This window comes from Hypomesus transpacificus, chromosome 19, assembly GCF_021917145.1.
Source record: "Hypomesus transpacificus isolate Combined female chromosome 19, fHypTra1, whole genome shotgun sequence".
In the NCBI taxonomy this organism is placed as follows: Eukaryota; Metazoa; Chordata; class Actinopteri; order Osmeriformes; family Osmeridae; genus Hypomesus; species Hypomesus transpacificus.
Window position 1 is genome coordinate 9234333 of NC_061078.1, and position 18206 is coordinate 9252538.

General features: G+C 40.4%; 2 protein-coding genes across 2 annotated transcripts; one reads left to right on the forward strand and one right to left on the reverse strand.

Annotated features, from left to right (window-relative positions):
- The first annotated feature begins 444 nt into the window (after positions 1 to 444).
- On the forward strand, positions 445 to 4185 carry psma4 (proteasome 20S subunit alpha 4). The gene is made up of 9 exons (XM_047041739.1): positions 445 to 545; positions 1182 to 1210; positions 1488 to 1530; positions 1823 to 1985; positions 2267 to 2344; positions 2485 to 2573; positions 2731 to 2861; positions 3369 to 3492; positions 3921 to 4185. Exons 2-9 carry the CDS (start codon positions 1208 to 1210, stop codon positions 4073 to 4075), a joined length of 786 nt encoding a protein of 261 aa, XP_046897695.1. The 5' UTR covers positions 445 to 545; positions 1182 to 1207; the 3' UTR covers positions 4076 to 4185.
- A 1071-nt stretch (positions 4186 to 5256) lies between these two features.
- oaz2a (ornithine decarboxylase antizyme 2a) lies at positions 5257 to 8943 on the reverse strand. Its single transcript, XM_047042364.1, is given in 7 exon segments — positions 5257 to 5778; positions 5928 to 6013; positions 6236 to 6408; positions 7015 to 7095; positions 7097 to 7169; positions 8612 to 8682; positions 8684 to 8943. Coding segments are annotated over 7 exon segments (648 nt in total). The 5' UTR covers positions 8717 to 8943; the 3' UTR covers positions 5257 to 5647.
- Positions 8944 to 18206: the final 9263 nt, after the last annotated feature.

Sequence of the window (18206 nt, forward strand, 5' to 3'; positions counted from 1 at the left end):
TCTTATATTAGTAAGATCTTATTTTGGAACAGACAAGCTACATGCTGCAAAGACTAGTAGTTAGACAATGCAACTTCAAAAAGAAAGAACAAAAGGATAAGACAGGTCAGTGCCTAATTAAATGAGAAGGGACATACATTAGCCTACAGAAGAGTCCATTAAGATGTTGAGGCATTTAAATATTTAAAAAAGAAGGGAATAACCATATTGTGGAAGGGAAAAGGGTGAATTCCCACAGGAAGACATCAACATTTTTTAATTTCAAAAAATGTCTTGGCCAAGACACTCGGATTTAAAATCTCAGAGAGGACTTTCTGGTTGAATAAAGGTTATAATAATTGTATTCTTATTCTTGAAAGCATTGAACATTACGTATCCACAAATTCTTCCCTTCAATTCAGACTCAGAGGCAGAGCCGACGACAGATGGCGGTACTGAGAAATTCGACAAACAAATCTGCTTCTTTTCTATCTTGCTTTCTCTACGCCCACAGTGTGTCAGCAACAAACCGCTAGCAAAGCAGACATCAGTATAAGGAAATCGTTGTAAGTTTTTGTTATTTTATTGATAACTTTTATTGAAATGCCTTGTGCAGTTTGATTGTAGCAAGAATTAGTTATCCAACCAATAAGTTGTAGTATGTGAAATGTTAGGTTTGTTACCGGTAGCTATATAGCTAGCTAGTAGCATTGTTACAGTAAGCATGCTACTAGTAGCTGCTAGCTGAATTTACTTTCTGTTTCCTTACCTTATGCGAACGACGTTATCGTCCATGATGATTTTGTTATCATGCTAGCTAATAGAGCTATGCTAGCTAACAGAACTATAAAGCTAGATATTAGATTGCAATCTTCAGTCAATCCATTTTTTTATATATTTTTTTGCAGACTTCGTACATATATGTACACCTTACAAGTTTGCTGGTAACATTTTAGTTTTTGCTCTCGGTTGCTAGAGATTTGAAAGCTAAGGCTAAAATTGCTAACCTAGTCACAGCCAGTCAGCTAGACTGACTAGCTTAGTTTTAGCTTCAAAAAGTTGCCAAGTGTAAAGTGTATTAGCGTTAGTTCAGTGCTTCATGTAGCGTTTAAGTAGCACAACATTTGATGATTGACTCCAAGTTGTTGTATGTGCTCAGTACCGTGATACACTTGGTGGTTAAATTATATATTTTTTTACAGGTGTAATTTGCCTTAAAGCTTGCAGAATGGTAAGAGTTGCAATTCTCTATTTTGCCCTAACACTGTTATGATCCTCTAAAATAGTCGTCAGGCCCAGATATGAAAACAGAGACGATCACTTGTCTCCCCAAAAGTTTAAATATATACTGACTTTTAACCTGCTCATGGTATTTAGTATGCAGTGTATTGCTAAGGCAAGGGTGGATTCCATGGCTGGGTTTTTTTTCTGCCAGTAGTATCCAATGAAATCTTGGAAGAAAAATGCAGTGCATATGCCATCCTTAACAATGCTCTCTCTCTTCCCAGTCCCGCAGATATGATTCCCGGACGACAATTTTCTCACCTGAAGGTGTGTGCTTCAGTCTTTATCTAAACCTTACTCTTAACCTATTGTTTGAAACTGTTCTTGCACCATAATCAATAACAGAAATATAGAAATTGACAAGATAACTACTATGTCTTGGGTAAAATGTTGTGACAGTTGTCTATTCTTTCGAATATTCGTAACTGAGCAGTAGCTTGCACCATAACTAAGCCAAGACCTTGATAGTGTTGCTTTATTGAGCCCTGGGGAGAAATCGATACAGCTGCATTACAGACACAATGACAAAATATACATAAACAAAATGTACATTTTACAGGTCGCCTCTATCAGGTGGAGTATGCCATGGAAGCCATTGGTCATGCTGGGACATGTCTGGGGATTCTAGCCAATGATGGCGTGCTGTTGGCAGCAGAGAGGCGTAACATCCACAAGCTGCTCGATGAAGTTTTCTTTTCAGAGAAAATCTACAAGCTCAATGAGTAAGTGGAGTTGTGACGTTCATTGGAAGTGGGTCACCTCTTGTCATGTGACCGAAAGAAATTTATTCATCTGATGTAGCCTGTCTTGTGACGACACTTGCTATTTTGTTGGTATAAAAAGCTTACATTTAAATTAAATTTGTGAAGCCCTCTTTGACATTGCTTGTAGAAAGGGCTATACAAATCAAATGTATATGAATTATAGGTAACTGTTTCTTAGATGAGCAGTGTTGCCGATTGCAAAAATGTCAAAAGTATGTAATCTGCATTTTGTTTTTCAGAGACATGGCTTGCAGTGTAGCTGGTATAACCTCAGATGCCAATGTTTTAACCAATGAGCTGAGACTAATTGCACAGAGGTAAGTGTGGTGGTGTAGTTTGATTAACCATCTACTATGGATGTCCATTCTTCCCTTTCTTTACATGAGTTCCAGTATTACCGGAAATAAATGTACTCTTTTCTGGATGATTTATAATGTCTGTAAATTATTTTGATCAGATATCTACTGCAATACCAGGAGCCAATTCCCTGTGAGCAATTGGTGACGGCCCTGTGTGACATCAAGCAAGCCTACACACAGTTTGGAGGTAATCCATCTAAAGATGAATTAATGGATAGGATAGGTAGCACCCTGTAGAATATGTAGGATGTATATAAATAGCAATTGATACACAATAGACATAAGGCATGACGGTAAATTAAACAGCAGATCTGTGTCTTTAAAATGTATAATTTGTTTTCCAGGCAAGAGGCCGTTTGGAGTGTCACTGCTGTACATGGGCTGGGACAAACACTATGGCTTCCAGCTGTATCAGAGCGACCCTAGTGGGAACTATGGGGGTTGGAAGGCCACTTGCATCGGCAATAACAGCGCTGTGAGTCTGTCCAAACCTTCAGCAATATTGCATGGTTACCTTCGCATTTTACTGGCAGGTGTGGTACATTTGCAAAGGGATCTTTGCAAATCTTTCTTCAAACCTGCATGTGCTCTATAAAACGGTATTGTAGAGAAACGGTCTCAATGAACAAGGCTGAAATGTAGGCCTAATGTGCGGTAAAAAGAAGTAGTTGGTGTTCTCCAGTGCCCGTAAAGAACAAAAAGTGTTTGAAGGCATTTAACTAGGTGGATATATGCAAAAAAAACAAAAGCACAAAAGCAAGTGTCTGAGATGGCACAGCAGTAGATGGCGCCATTACACTAGATTTATTTTTGAAATATTACTGGCATTTTGGAAATTGCGAACAAAAACATTTTGGTAAGATAATGTTGTATGGTAGTGTGGACAATTTAAGTTGTGAATATTAGTAAAAACTATCCAATAAAAGTGTGACCCTATGTATCTATTATTTTGAGATTCAAATGTTGTCTGCTGTTGTTTCAGGCTGCAGTGTCCATGCTCAAGCAGGATTTTAAAGAGGGTGAGATGACCCTGTCTTCTGCCCTGGCATTGGCCGTTAAAGTGCTGAACAAGACCATGGACGTCAGCAAGCTCTCAGCAGAGAAAGGTGAGGTTGACATTTCCTAAGCCGTGTCGAATGCCTCGACTAGCATGCGCTACATGGCTGTTGAGGGATGCTATTTTTGCATTCAGAGCACGACTGTTTATGTTTTTGTAACCAGATCTCATGTAAATACGTGGTGATGCCCTTTACCACCACTATGGTGTGCTAGTCCATACCAAGATTTTGACCAAGAACAATATACATAGTCCAGGGCTTCCAATGTTTAGATCTAAGTTTGGAATGGTGGTTAATACATGTGTGTTCCATATATACAAATAAAACCCCATCCATAGGAATACAATTAGTCAACACCATCTGGAAACACCATTTAAATTTAATTTGGTTACACAGTGCAACGTGCAAATCCTGAACAACAGCTAGAAATAGTCAATGGGATTATCTGTGACTCATGGATGTTCTGGCTTCTACAGTGGAAATAGCCACACTGACCCGTGAGGAAGGCAAGACCAAGATCAAGGTGCTGAAACTGAAAGAAGTTGAGGAGCTCATCAAACGTCATGAGGCAGAGGAAGCAAAGGCAGAGAAGGACAAGAAGGAGAAAGAGCAGAAGGAGAAAGACAAATAAGCACTCGTCAATTGCACAAGTGATAGTAAATTGAAAAATAGATTCATCCACCTCTAACATGTTTAACGTTTGTCTTTTCTTTAATAAAATATGTAAAACACTCTGTTTCATTCCGGGAGGGCGTCTTATGTTTGTCACCATTGACTACCCAACATTATTTCTATTTATGTTTGGAGCTATTGTTCTCTTAAGGATGGTGGTTTTTCTCTTTTTTTTTCTCTTCTATAATTTGCCATTCAAGCCCTTGATGTAACCGACCCGAGGTAGCTTATTTGCAAGTCAATTGTCAAAGTGTGGTGGGTGAGTTGGGGAATCCTGTTAGTGAAATCTGTTCTGGGAATATTTTACTAATTTAGTAAAATATTAAGAATTGTGGTTGTCAAAGAGAATTTTCTTGGTAAATGGTATCCCTGCCTTACATGATTATCTCTAAGCTACTTTTGCCACCAACCAACACCTAATGTTCAAATGTATTAACAATGCAACAGCTTACTCGTAAAAAGAACAAAGACTAGAGTCAGAGACAAAATAAAATGTTTATTTGACAATTTACACTACCCTGTGATTACCATTGCATGGGTATGGAATGTTACATTTTGGATATCTAGCTAAATAATGTGCACTTGGTTAAGTATAAATATGTGCAACTACAAATTTGCAGGAGGTGGCTAATACATTCTCACGCAAATACCAAATAGTTCTCTCAATTCAATGCACAACCATGGAAAAATGCTTTGCAAGCATTAACTTGACTTTCCTACCCTACTGCAGGTCCTGCTGAGCAATGGGATTGCTTTCTAAAACACAAACTGCACAAGCCAATCTTTGCATTTGTGTCTTGAAAAGCTATCAAATCATTCACTCACTACAGGAATATAGATTCAGGTAATGGCAGCACAGTAATATAACTAAGTGAACTGGTTTAAATTATTGAATACATCTGAGCAAACATAAGGATTAGAATTTGACATTTTGGATATCAAAAATCCAACAACTTGCTAGCTTGTGCTATACTTTCCTTTATAAACTGTCAAATTATTTGACTGTCTACTCTTTTAGACTTGTATTGCAACTACATAAGGTCGAAGGAAAAAGTAGTATTTTTAGCACCAAGTGACCCACTTACAGTTGAAACTGTGACACAAGCAACATAGTCGAAAAAATACAAACAACCAAATGGATAATCTTCAGTTTTTCTATTATTTACATTTAGTCATATTATTGAAGACTGACTAACCAAAAACATCCACCAGTCTGCATTTGAGCTACAGCATTTAGGGCTTTCTTCCAGTTGAAGTGACATGTAGGCTACTATGAAACAAGACAACAGACAAAAAGGTGATACAGCCAGTCCCAGTAGGCTTAACTAGCTTCCATCACTTCCATCCTTTCTATCCCAGTTACAGATCAGACCTAAGGTAATGAAAGAAGCTATGTAAGACTGTAGGGACAAGGCACTAAATAATTCTGAATAGAGTTAACCTGGAATCAAATATTGCTCCAGTTTGAGTCATTGTCATATCTGTCAACAATAAATAATAACAATCCACTGTATCCATCCATGTGTTCAGTTCAGTCTTCATCAGAGCAAGCCGGTGCGATGGAATAGACTAGGAACAGAAGGTCTGCCCTTACGGGCAACAGAGGGTGGCCTGGCTTCACAACTTCAAAGCCCATGTAGTGGAAAGTTCTGGTAAGAACGGCTGGAACGCAGACAAAATGGAGTGTCACTGCAGTTTCCACTACATTTGATTATGTATGTCATTATTTTGTAGCATGGGTAAAAGTGTTCAGTAAACCATTATTACTAGAGCCTGTTTACTGCACTAAATGTTGATAAAAATGCACTCACATCGATCCTCCCTGCTTTTGGAGAACCAAAGAAACACGTGGCTGACACCCAACTCCTCCTCTGCAAACTCGAGAAGACTGGTTAGACTGAATAGAGAGAATAGGAAGGGATGAGTGAATCTTAGACTAATCTTCATTTTCATTCCAATCTACTTATAATGCTGTATTTCCTTCTTCAACAGAACTGATACCTAAATCATTATACAGTTTAAAGTTATTTAAATTGAGAGATGCCCTTTTACACTAAGTCTTAAAGAGGATCATAATTACATTCTGACTATAAAAATCATTTGCATGTCAAGTCCTTACCCTTCTTTACTACCCTCTGGGAGAGTGCCCTCTGGGATTTCCAGGAAGAGGTTATCTGCAGTCACCACCGTCTTCCAGCATGCACTATGGCGCTCGCTCAGCCAGTAGTTAAAGTATAGGATGGGAAAGACTCCATGCACAGAAGTCACCTGAGTCACCGTCAACCTACCATCCTGAAGAAAGTCACAATTTATTACCCACAAATATTATTCATTATTGGTAACATCCTTTTTATTATGTTTTGTATTCTTTGTATTCAACTAGGCACGTGATTGGGATTGCCAATATGCTTAATCTTTTCAAAACAATGATGATTGATGATGATCATTTGATCAATGTTCCACTTCAGAGACAAATCACATGAATCAATTATTCTGAACCAATTATCCTACTTGAGGTCTCTTATTTAGTTACTCTTCTCTTACGCAGTCACCCATGTTTTACATTACAATTCCCGTGCTTCAAAGCTGTCTGAGGGTGCCAATCAAGTAATGGAATGCTAAACCTTGGATTTATATAATGTGGTTTAGTTTCTTTCTAGGCCAGATTATCTTGAATGCCAGATATAGTGACCCATATTCCCCAATACACATGCAAAACACTATTTGACTCAATTTTCATTGATGGACACAAGGACTTCCAATTCTTATAAGCATTCATTTGTAATGGAATTGTATTTTAAGTTTTTAACATTTACCCAACCTATGGGTTTGCTTGACTACATTTTTTTATAAAATGTTACACCAAGCTATAAAAAAGACACATGTAAAGAAATGTACATTGTGGAGGAGCTTTTGGAGAGGGGGATCCCTTCCAGTCCCTCGCCCACCCGGGATCTTCAGCTGTGGGTGAGGGACATCAGGAGCACCACAGAGGCCCCGGGGCCTCTTCTTTGGGGAAGCAAATGTTGGCCTTAAGCAACAACGCCACAGGGCTGGAATGACAATAAAGAGTAGACATCAGGCCTAGAATAGATTTGGTCTCTGATCATAGATTGTAAATGGCAACAATAAGTGTTCCCTGCTTTTCATCTGTTAACATTTTACTGGTAAGAGGTCCAGTCATTGTTTGATTTATCCTTTTAACTGATTTTGACTTAGGACGATTTGTTTATGAAATATGTAAATATAAAAAAAAGCTTGATGTTTCTTTTCATGGTCTAAATTCTCTTCAATCAGAAACATCTTGGTCATTTTAAAGCTTTAACAGACAAGTGGATTTGAGTCAGGAATTAGGACTTTCATGTATTCATTTAGACTTACCATAGGCTAAAAATGCATTATACCAACACCCAATGCAACAACATAGGTATAGTTGGTAATTATGCATTCAGGAGTAGATTCATTATTAGGAATGTCTGTGCAGCAGAATGTCAGCAACTTTCACCCACACACTGTAGCAATGGTTGGGAAACATGCATCCTAAGATTATACAAAACTTCCAAGGAACGGAGTAGACCCAAATACTTTAATTAGTTCTAAAAAAAATTCATAATTTACATCGTGCAGAGTGAGTAGGGGATTTTTCCACTGTTGAACAAGAGCGGTTTTGAAGTGTCTTATATAACGTCCTCTTGGGAGCATTCGCATAGAGCAGCGGTTGTGTAACAGAGCGAGATCGGGTGGCAGAGATTGTGCTGAGACATTAGTTCTCCTATGACCTTTCTCTGCGCAAGACTATAGTCTTATAATTATGTAGGGTAGATTTTCTTGAGAAACGTCATATTTTGGACAGAGTGAGTTTGAATGAATAAAGTGGTTGGTTTTTCTTAAAAATCGCATACATATGTCTTTATTGACATTGAGTCTGAGAGGTGTGTTTATGTTCTTTTATTATTGTATAACTTCCTTCCGCCCTATCTCTTCTAGGCCTACTATGTTTGCAAATGTGAAGCCATTCAAATGCAAGAAATTGATTAGCTAAGTTCAAGTTCAATGCATTCGACAAGGCTTTTAAAATAAGACCAATTTGTTTTTCATATTCCATTTTATATTCAATTTCTATGTGTCTTACAACATAATGTAGCCTATAATAAACAACATAACATCAACCATGTGTTGAACATATGTAACAAATAGGCTATCCTTGTCTGGCACTTTTTGGAGCCTTATTGGAGCTATTATAGATAATATAGCCTATGCTAGCTGTAATAGCTAGCTATAATATATCATATAAGCTAGGCCGATATTACATTAGCATACCTCAACGTCCATTAGGCCAACCAATTAATCGTTTTAAAATGGTGTTGACAATATGAACTTTTGCAAATCAAACAGTTCTGGTGGCATTAATGGTGAATTCTACTATCAATAGGAAGTTTTGGTGATACCTGTTCAACACGTCTAAGACATCCATTTGTGGTATGCAAAGTCTTACCTTTCCTCAGTAGCCAGCATTATTTTCAAAAAATGAACAGCAATGTCCCTACAACCGAAACAATAGCCTAACTAATAGCAAAAGTTCGACAGACAAATTCACCATCCGTGAGGTGCACACGATGTGCACACAATGACTTATCTTTCAGACAAGTGGAGGAGAGGAGAAAGGCTATGAAGAGAGGATAGACAGCGTTAAATCCAGAACATAACCTACAGCCACAACAGAGTATGTGCCTGGTCTATTTAAATCGTTCATGCTTACTTTCAGGCGCATGCGCTAACACGTCATTATCGCTGGACGTTGTTTTTCCGATCACCAAATTATACAGTAGCCTAACAAATGTCCCCTAAAATCTATAATTAGCATTACAGCATTTTTACCACTTTACCTACTGTGTGTAGCACAGATTTTAACTGCGGAGACCTCACCGGTGTGGAACGGAGGGGAAATCAGTTTCATATTCGAGGTTCAACAGACATTCATATTCGTATCTCCGTTCAGGTTCCGCGTCTTATTTAGGGACCGGGGGAAAATAATAGAACAGTGTTGACAGTCCGAATGTTTGTTCAATATCTTTGTCAAAATCGACCATACAAACTTCAAACTTCTTGCAAATTCTTCTACTACTGACTGACCAATTTGTCCGACCTTTGGTTTTGCGATAATGTTGAATATTGATTAACCCATAGCCAATACATCAATAAAAACATACATTTTCCGGTATTTAATCTGTATCATTGTCAAAAATGACCACAGAAACCACAAACTTGTTTCACATTCTTCTATTACTATCTGACCAAGTTGTCCAAACTTTGGTTTGGTGATAAAGTTGATCATTGATTAATCCATAGCCAACAAGTCAATAAAAACACCAATATTTCAGTATTTCGTCAATATCTATGTCAAAAATGAACATATAACCTTCAGACCTGTTTCCCATTCGTCTACTACCAGCTGACCAATTTGTCCGGGCTTTGGTTTGTGATTAAGATGATTATTGATTAACCCATAGCCAATAAATCAATAAAAAGACACATTTTCCAGTATTTCATCAATATCTTTGTCAAACATGAACATAAGAACTTCAGACTTGTTTCACATTCTTCTACTCCTAGTTGACCAAGTTGTCCAACCATTTGTTTGTTGAAGAAGTTGATTATTGATTAACCCATAGCCTATAAGTCAATAAAAACCCCAATATTTCAGTGTTTCATCAATATCTTTGTCAAAAATGATCATTGAACCTTCAGACCTGTTTCATATTATTCTACTACTAGCTGACCAGGTTGTCCAAGCTTTGGTTTGGTGATAAAGACGATTATTGATTAACCTGGGAAGCACCTAGGCTGTTAAGCACCTGGGAAGCACCTAGGAAGCACCTGGGAAGCACCTGGGAAGCACCTGGGAAGCAGCCTGGAAGCATCTAGGCTGTTAAGCACCTAAGAAGCACCTGGGAAGCACCTGGGAAGCACCTAGGCTGTTAAGTACCTTGGAAGCACCTTTGAAGCACCTAGGCTGTTAAGCCCCTGGGAAGCACCTGGGATCACCTAGGCTGTTAAGCCCCTGTTAAGCTCCTGGGAAGCATCTGAGAAACACATGGGAAGCACCTGGGAAGCACCTGGGAAGCATATGGGCAGCACCTTGGCTGTTAAGCTCCTGGGAAGCACCTGGGAAGCACCTTAGCTGTTAAGGGCCTGGGAAGCACCTGGGAAGCAGCTGGGAAGCAGCTGGGAAGCAGCTTGGAAGTACCTAGGCTCTTAAACACCTGGGAAGCACCTGGGAAGCACCTAGGCTCGGAAGCACGTGGGAAGCACATAGGCTTTTAAGCACCTGGGAAGCACCTGGGAAGCACCTAGGCTGTTAAGCACCTAGGAAGCACCTGGGAGGCACCTAGGCTGTTAAGCACCTGGGAAGCACCTAGGCTGTTAAGCACCTGGGAAGCACCTAGGCTGTTAAGCACCTAGGAAGCACCTGGGAGGCACCTAGGCTGTTAAGCACCTGGGAAGCACCTGGGAGGCACCTAGGCTGTTAAGCACCTGGGAAGCACCTGGGAGGCACCTAGGCTGTTAAGCACCTGGGAAGCACCTGGGAAGCTCATGGGAAGCACCTGGGATCACCTAGGCTGTTAAGCCCCTGGGAAGCACCTGGGAAGCACTTAGGCTGGGAAGCAGCTGGGAAGCACCTGGGAAGCACCTAGGCTGTTAAGCACCTGGGAAGCACCCGTGAAGCACCTGGGAAGCACCTGGGAAGCACATGGTAAGCACCTAGATTGTTAAGCTCCTTTGAAGCACCTGGGAAACACCTGGGAAGCATCTAGGCTGTTAAGCACCTGGGAAGCACATGGGAAGCACATGGGAAGCACCTAAGCTGTTAAGCACCTGGGAAGCACCTGGGAAGCACCTGGGAAGCCCCTGGGAAGCCCCTGGGAAGCACATGGTAAGCACCTAGATTGTTAAGCTCCTTTGAAGCACCTGGGAAACACCTGGGAAGCACCTAGGCTGTTAAGCACCTGGGAAGCACATGGGAAGCACATGGGAAGCACATGGGAAGCACCTAAGCTGTTAAGCACCTGGGAAGCACCTGGGAAGCCCCTGGGAAGCCCCTGGGAAGCCCCTGGGAAGCCCCTGCGAAGCACCTGGGAAGCACCTGGGAAGCACCTGGGAAGCACATAAGCTGTTAGCCACCTGGGAAGCACCTGGGAAGCACCTGGGAAGCACCTGGGAAGCACCTGGGAAGCACCTGGGAAGCACATGGGCTATTAAGCCCCCGGGAAGCACCTAGGCTGGGAAGCACCTGGGAAGCACCTGGGAAGCACTTGGGAAGCACTTGAACCCTATTAGGTTTGAAAAACCATCAGTAAAAAAGTAATTTAATTTATTGATACAAAGATATTTTGGCAATGTAGATATTTACATTGCCACTGCTACGCTGACGACACGCAGCTGTACCTGTCATTCCCTCCGACCGATCCGGGGATCTCAGCTAGGATTGAGGCCTGCCTCGCAGACATCTCCGCCTGGATGACTGAGCACCACCTCCAGCTGAACCTTGCCAAAACGGAACTTCTCATCATCCCGGCCAAACCCTCCATCTCCCATGACTTCTCAATCACCCTGGGATCTGCGACGGTGACCCCCTCATCCTCTGCCAGGAACCTTGGGGTTACCATGGATGACGAGCTCTCCCTCACGGCCCACATTGCTGCGGTCTCCCGGTCGTGTAGATTCACCCTCTACAACATCCGGAAGATCAGGAGATACCTGTCTGAGCACTCCACCCAGCTGCTTGTCCAAGCACTTGTCCTCTCCAAGTTGGACTACTGCAACTCGCTGCTCGCCGGTCTCCCATCATGCGCAACCCGCCCTCTTCAGAGGATTCAGAACGCAGCGGCCCGTCTGGTCTACAATCTACCCAGACGCTCCCACGTTACCCCGCTCCTCATCTCCCTCCACTGGCTACCCATAACGGCCCGCATCAGATTCAAGACCCTGGTTCTGACCTTCCGAGCAGTGAACGGGACTGCGCCCGACTACATCAAGTCTCTCCTGCAGCCTTACACCCCCACCCGCCACCTACGGTCTTCTTCAGACAACCGCCTGGTGGTCCCACCTCTCAAGACCGCCCGGTCCCAGCACAAGCTCTTCTCCTGCCTGGCACCCCAGTGGTGGAATCAACTCCCCACCTCCATCAGAGACACGGACTGTCTCTCCACCTTCAAGAGAAGGCTCAAGACACACTTGTTCCGGGAGTACAATGGTACTTAGGAATGGTTTGCTGAACCCAACGCTAGTTTCCTCAAGGTTCACAATGACTCTTGCTTAGACTGTTGCTCTTGTTGGTTAGTGGTAGCTGATTTAAACTGTTGTATTCTTTTTTAGTTAATCCTATTTTTATTGCTTTCCTACAGGTACACCTGCACTTAGAGATTAATGTTGTGTAATTTTTAACTTGTTTAACTACATGCTCTTATGGTTTCTTCCCTTTAGCACTATTTTTTGGTTGTTCACAATATGTACTTCTTGTTTTTCACTACCCGCAATGCTGTGGGGCTATCTTGTTGTTATTATCAGTGACCTATGCAGTTTGTGAAGCTCTCTCTTGGAAGTCGCTTTGGATAAAAGCGTCTGCTAAATGAATACATGTAAATGTAAATTTACATAAATACACCCTTTTCAGCCATTTTGAATTGCATTTATTATTCCATGTCACCCTATATAAAGACATCAATTATATACATGTGTACGTTTCTAATCATTTGGATCTTTGGTTTAATAGTCAAGGCATTTTAAAGATTTCCCCAAGTTTTCACTGTATAGGAAAATACATCATGGCAGACCTTATGGGTCCTCAGACTTTTTCGTTCCCCATGAGAAATCAGGCGTGTACACCAAGTTTCAGAAAAATTGGAGCAATGGGGTGGAAATGCTATCACTTTGAACATCGGACTTTAGGGCGTGGCCTGTGGCGCCCCTACAGTCAAAGTTGTCCCATATTTGGTGTGGGGGTACCCACTTGGATGTAGTATCAATGTGCCAAATTAGAAAATGTGTTACCAATAATATGTTGAGTTATTGTGGCGCAAGTAGAAGAAGATCAATAATAATAATAATAATAAAACTAACAAATACAAATGGTTCCCTCCCACCGGAGGAACCCTAATGAAAGAATGATATTTCACCTGGCTAGAACTACTTTACACTTTCCCCTGTGCTGATTGATATGACTGACTGAAATTATGTTAGCAGTCATTTTATGCCAAGGCCCAGCAAGCTTTGCAAACACAAAATGTATGTCGCTCCCAATATTGTTGGCCAAGTTTAATCTATACATCAGTTTTTTACTCTGAGAACACAGGGGGAACATTTCCCTGGAGGCCTGAGGAAAGGGGTCCCCCCCTGTATATTACAGCCTGATGATTTTGTACGCAAAACAGTGATGCTGGTGGTACACACTACATTACTAGTGTGTGTCTAGGGTCACTAGATGGATTAGCACTAGCTGTTACAGACCCTGAAAACAGGGACTGACGAACGATTGATTGCAATACAACTTACTACTACTGTATTTGTGTGCAAATTAACTAACCAACATCAATAAATGTACCTAAAGCTCAAGGAAAGTAGGTAGATTATATAAATCACATTAAAACTTAACCAAGCAGCAAGAGAAAACGTCATGATTTCCCGCATGCGCAAGAAAGGGAGAAGAGGGGAACTGAATTGTCCAGAACACCGGCAAGAAAGGGTTAATCTTTATGGAGGGATGTTGAGTGGACAGTCAGAATTTAAATAATGACTTACTAAGTGATCTGACAGCCCACCTTTACATCTTATCACCTCAAGTGGAATGTCTGAGCATTGGTGGGAGCTTCAGATGGTGCATATAAGACGGAAATGGCGAGGGAGGGGAGAAGTTACCACATTAATGTGTCATAGAAAAGGAGTCAAGAAAAGAATACAACAGAATACAACAGATAGGTAACTATTGCCAGTCAGATGGTGAACATGGACTAAAGTTTGTCAATCATAAAGCGTTCTACTAATTATTCACTACTTTATGGAATTGTTTTGGTGGTGATTTTTAAACGTTTTTCAGCAAAACAATCAACAAACATTATGGTTTTAGAGTTTTGTATGTTTTGCCACTTGATGGTGCTGTGCAGCAACTCTGATCACTTAAAGGACTGTGGACTTTTGTGTCCATCCTATGGTATTGTGGTATTGTATCTGCTTTTTAACAAATGCTTGATGTAATTCTTTAAATTCTTTAAATTTTTGCTCTTTATACATTATATTATCCTATCCGTCAGTGGTTTGTTGTACCACCATGTTGTCTATCTATAATGATTCATTTTTTTAATTGTTTTTCTCTTAGTGAAAGATTAAAGAGTTTTACCCCGTGTATCCCTAATTCATCAAGAATGTTTAGAAGTTATTTCTTTGACATTCGGTATGATTTTTTGTCTGACCAAGTTAAATTGATAGAATATTGAAACAAGTGGTGCCTTTTAGATAGTAAGCAACATGAGTTTTAGCAGTGTGTGGTCAGTATTAATGACTCAATTACAGTCCATCGGTTAAGCCTGTTGTCTCCATTGATACCAGCTGTTGCCATACCAGAAATGAAGAGACACATGTTTTAGTTCGAACAGATGCAAATTTTAAATTGCAAATGGAGGTTCTTCAACAATCCTAGAATAACATCAATGATATAATAATGTTATGAGATGTTAAAGATATATTGAAACTTTTATTTTATTCTTGATATAATTAATAAGTATTGAGATTGTTCCAATCTTTTAGGTTTTTCTGTAATCCTTTTACCACATTTGGTGAAAACTGTGGTTGAGTGTAATGGGGCAATTACATAATTTACACATAATTCATATCTTTAGCACACATAGCTTATGTTATAGGGTTTGAACAGTCTGTTGGAGTATCTGAACTAAAATGCCAGAACTAAACATTATAATTATGGAGATAAAACTCAGTAAAGGTAACATTGATCAGTTCTTGTTTTGGTGAAGGACCACCATATTCAATTCCCACTAGCACCATGATAAAGTGTTTAAACTATCGGTTGTCTATTGCTTTAAAATTCAATGGACACAATGTGTAAATCAACATTTATTATCTTTCAGATGGGGCAAAAGCGATGAGGTCATGTGCAAGCTTTCATTGTGTTGACCTATGGTCCAAGCCCGATTATTATAGAGAGGATCTTGGCAGCTGATGCTGTGGAGTAACCCCCTTGGCCCCCAGTCCTGAACCAAGAGAGAAAAGGAGGCCATTTTGCTGTTCACTGTGATGAAGCAAAGAGAGCAAGAGGTATATATATATATATATATAGAGAGAGGAGAGACAGAGGGAGGTGGGAGGCAGAGAGAGAGGCCCAATGCTGTCCATTGCATAGAGGGCAAGACAGAGGGAGAGAGTGAGAGGAGAGCTGGGTAATCTGTTGCAGTGTAAACACTGGCCGAGAAAGGCCCTGGAATGTCTCTGCAGTGGGAGTTAGAGGACGAGGTCAGACGGAGGCTAAGGCAGGTGGTATACATCAGCCCAAGAGTTGACGTCTCAGCACTAACTTATCCAAACAAGAGACAGGCGGTACACCAGGCCGCTCGTAGAGTAGGAGGAGGAAGATAAGGAGGAGTAGGAAGAGGAGGAGAAAAAGGAGGAGTGTAGAGATGGAAAGACAAGGACGGTGGTACAGAGCAGTCTGTTTTCATCCGGGCTTCCCCGTGTTTCCCTCCTCTATCCCAGATTTACAAAACAGACGTTAGCATATGAGGCTAAACATGAAAGGGGACTATTGCCTTACCAAAGCCCATGAGCTTGAAATCCGCACTGATCTTGTGAACTCCAGCCACAAATCATTCCCAGCAGGTTTAGAGATGGTTTATATTGCGCGACAGCACAAGAGATACAGCGTCCTGGGCAGGCTGGAGGAATGTGGCATACAAGATGATCTGTTTCTCCACTTCCTTCTGGAGTGCTAACACTGGCCCATACACTGTCTCTTGAAGAAACAAACTTGCTCTTCGAACAGCTTGCAGTCTCTGTCAGAGCAGTTGATGACATATGCACTAATATGGACTAGCATGCACTAGCATAATAAGAGTCTGGTAAAGTCAAATAAAGACTAGTTAGGATAATCTGGATTTTAGTATGTTAAAAAAGGAGCCATTTTTTTGCCAAATCTCATAGAATTTGTAGTACTTTCATAAATAGATTTTTTATGTGTTGGCTGACAAGGTTGGTGGCCAACATACCAGATGAAAAAAATCTATGATGTGTCCAGTTTATAGGAACAGAAGCAGCAGATAACAGAAACATGAAATTAGCTAACACTTTCTGTTCCTAATCCCAAATTCTTGTTTTCACATCATTTTGAAATGCACATAAAATTACGTTTTCCTTGTATATAACTTTGAAAGAATTACAGCTTATGTAACTCTCTTATAATATTTCTCAAATCAAGACTGTCTTTTGGTTCATATTGATTCTAATTTACCTTAAATGGGAACATTATTTCCATGGAAGTCATCAGTAATTACGAGCCTCTGGACTTGACCTAGTATGGAGTTGTATTAAGGGACTGTTTATACTGGCACATAATAACAGGTTGCATTGTGGGGAATCCTTTCAGAGCTTGGTGGAGAAAGAGGTGCTCTGTTCTTGTCTTGTTATGGCCAGGCAGAAACTTTAACTGAACCTTCATTGTATTCATTGTATCTGTGATTTTAGTTGAAAGGATAGGCTGAGCATTTTACATCATGCACTAATTGGTATTTTAGCTAGGATTGGTAAATATTAACTATTAAATAAAATTAGATACAATATCCAGACTGACTCTCCATCGCTCAGTTTATTTCTTACTTAGAACATACAGTTCTTCCTGCGATGCTAGTCTGTTTCTGCTCTCTGCTCCCACAGCTTGTCACCCAACACCAAATAAGGCAATGATGTAGCTTCATGAGTTTCATGTGAAATTAGTCAGGTATTGTCGTGAGGCTGGAAATGTTAGAGAGACATTGTGAGTTTTTTCATTTGCCAAAATAATAATACTGATATGCCTTGTGAAGCGGATTGTCTGAAATGATCTGAGTGCTTTAAACTACCTACATGTTAATAAGTAACAGCACATATCGTTCTCAACATCAGAATTGTGTGTGCTGTCACTACAATTTAAAAGATAAACACATAACACTAAACACCATTGAATCAGTTTCATAATTTTAGATTTAGGTACACCATGACAGATAAAGGACAAGTAAGTTGAGTATCCAGACTTTCATTAAGATGGTAGAGAGATCGTATACAGTGAAAGTGCATGCCTCCCTGTTTATGCTAAAACTAGCTTGTTTCCCAAATAATTACAGTCCCACTTAACCTTCCTGCATGCGTACATCTTTTTATGTGATCCCTTGACCTTTTACAGTACAGAATCACAAGGGTTGTTAGACTCCTCCTTGTCAACCTAAAATCCTTATTCTTACTGGTTGGTAGCTCTAATGGCTTTAGAGAGAGACCACTCACATGATACAGTACTTGTGCAGAACACAAGTCATCCAGTTTAAATGTTTTCTGATGTGAGACTTGATGCAATATCTATTGCATGTTGGACTTAAGAAGAGTAGGGTAGACCCTTGAATAACTTTCTCACAGAGCTTGCAGCATCAAAAACAGCTAATTGTTTATTTTCTTTGACTGACTGTTGAGACTGTAATAAATGAGGTTTTGTTTCTCAAAAGGATATGTTGCATCCTAAGACCTAGAACTATAGACAGACAAGTTGTCTACACCTTCTAGATAGACAGTTTAGAATGTTTAAAAGTAGAACCTCAAGAGAAAGACTAGATACTTTTTTCCCAAGAACTTTACTGCAGGTGTTTCTCACCTTTATGATTGTTTTGCTCTTCTACTGTACAGTAACAGATTCCTTCACCTTGAATCGTTCATCTGCAGCTGTACTCTCTGGCTCTCAGCCCTTTGCTGTAAGAGATTCTGTTCCTGGTTTATCACAGTTTAGAAACACTCACATATTTAAGGAATCCTGGATATGTACACTATATGTATAGTGTTTCTCTGAG

What these genes read in the sequence shown, in the direction of transcription:
- psma4 (XM_047041739.1), top strand. An exon ending in AGCCTACACACAGTTTGGAG is followed by an intron (nt 2,574 to 2,730) that starts GTAATCCATCTA and finishes TTTGTTTTCCAG; the next exon opens with GCAAGAGGCCGTTTGGAGTG. An exon ending in GCATCGGCAATAACAGCGCT is followed by an intron (nt 2,862 to 3,368) that starts GTGAGTCTGTCC and finishes CTGTTGTTTCAG; the next exon opens with GCTGCAGTGTCCATGCTCAA.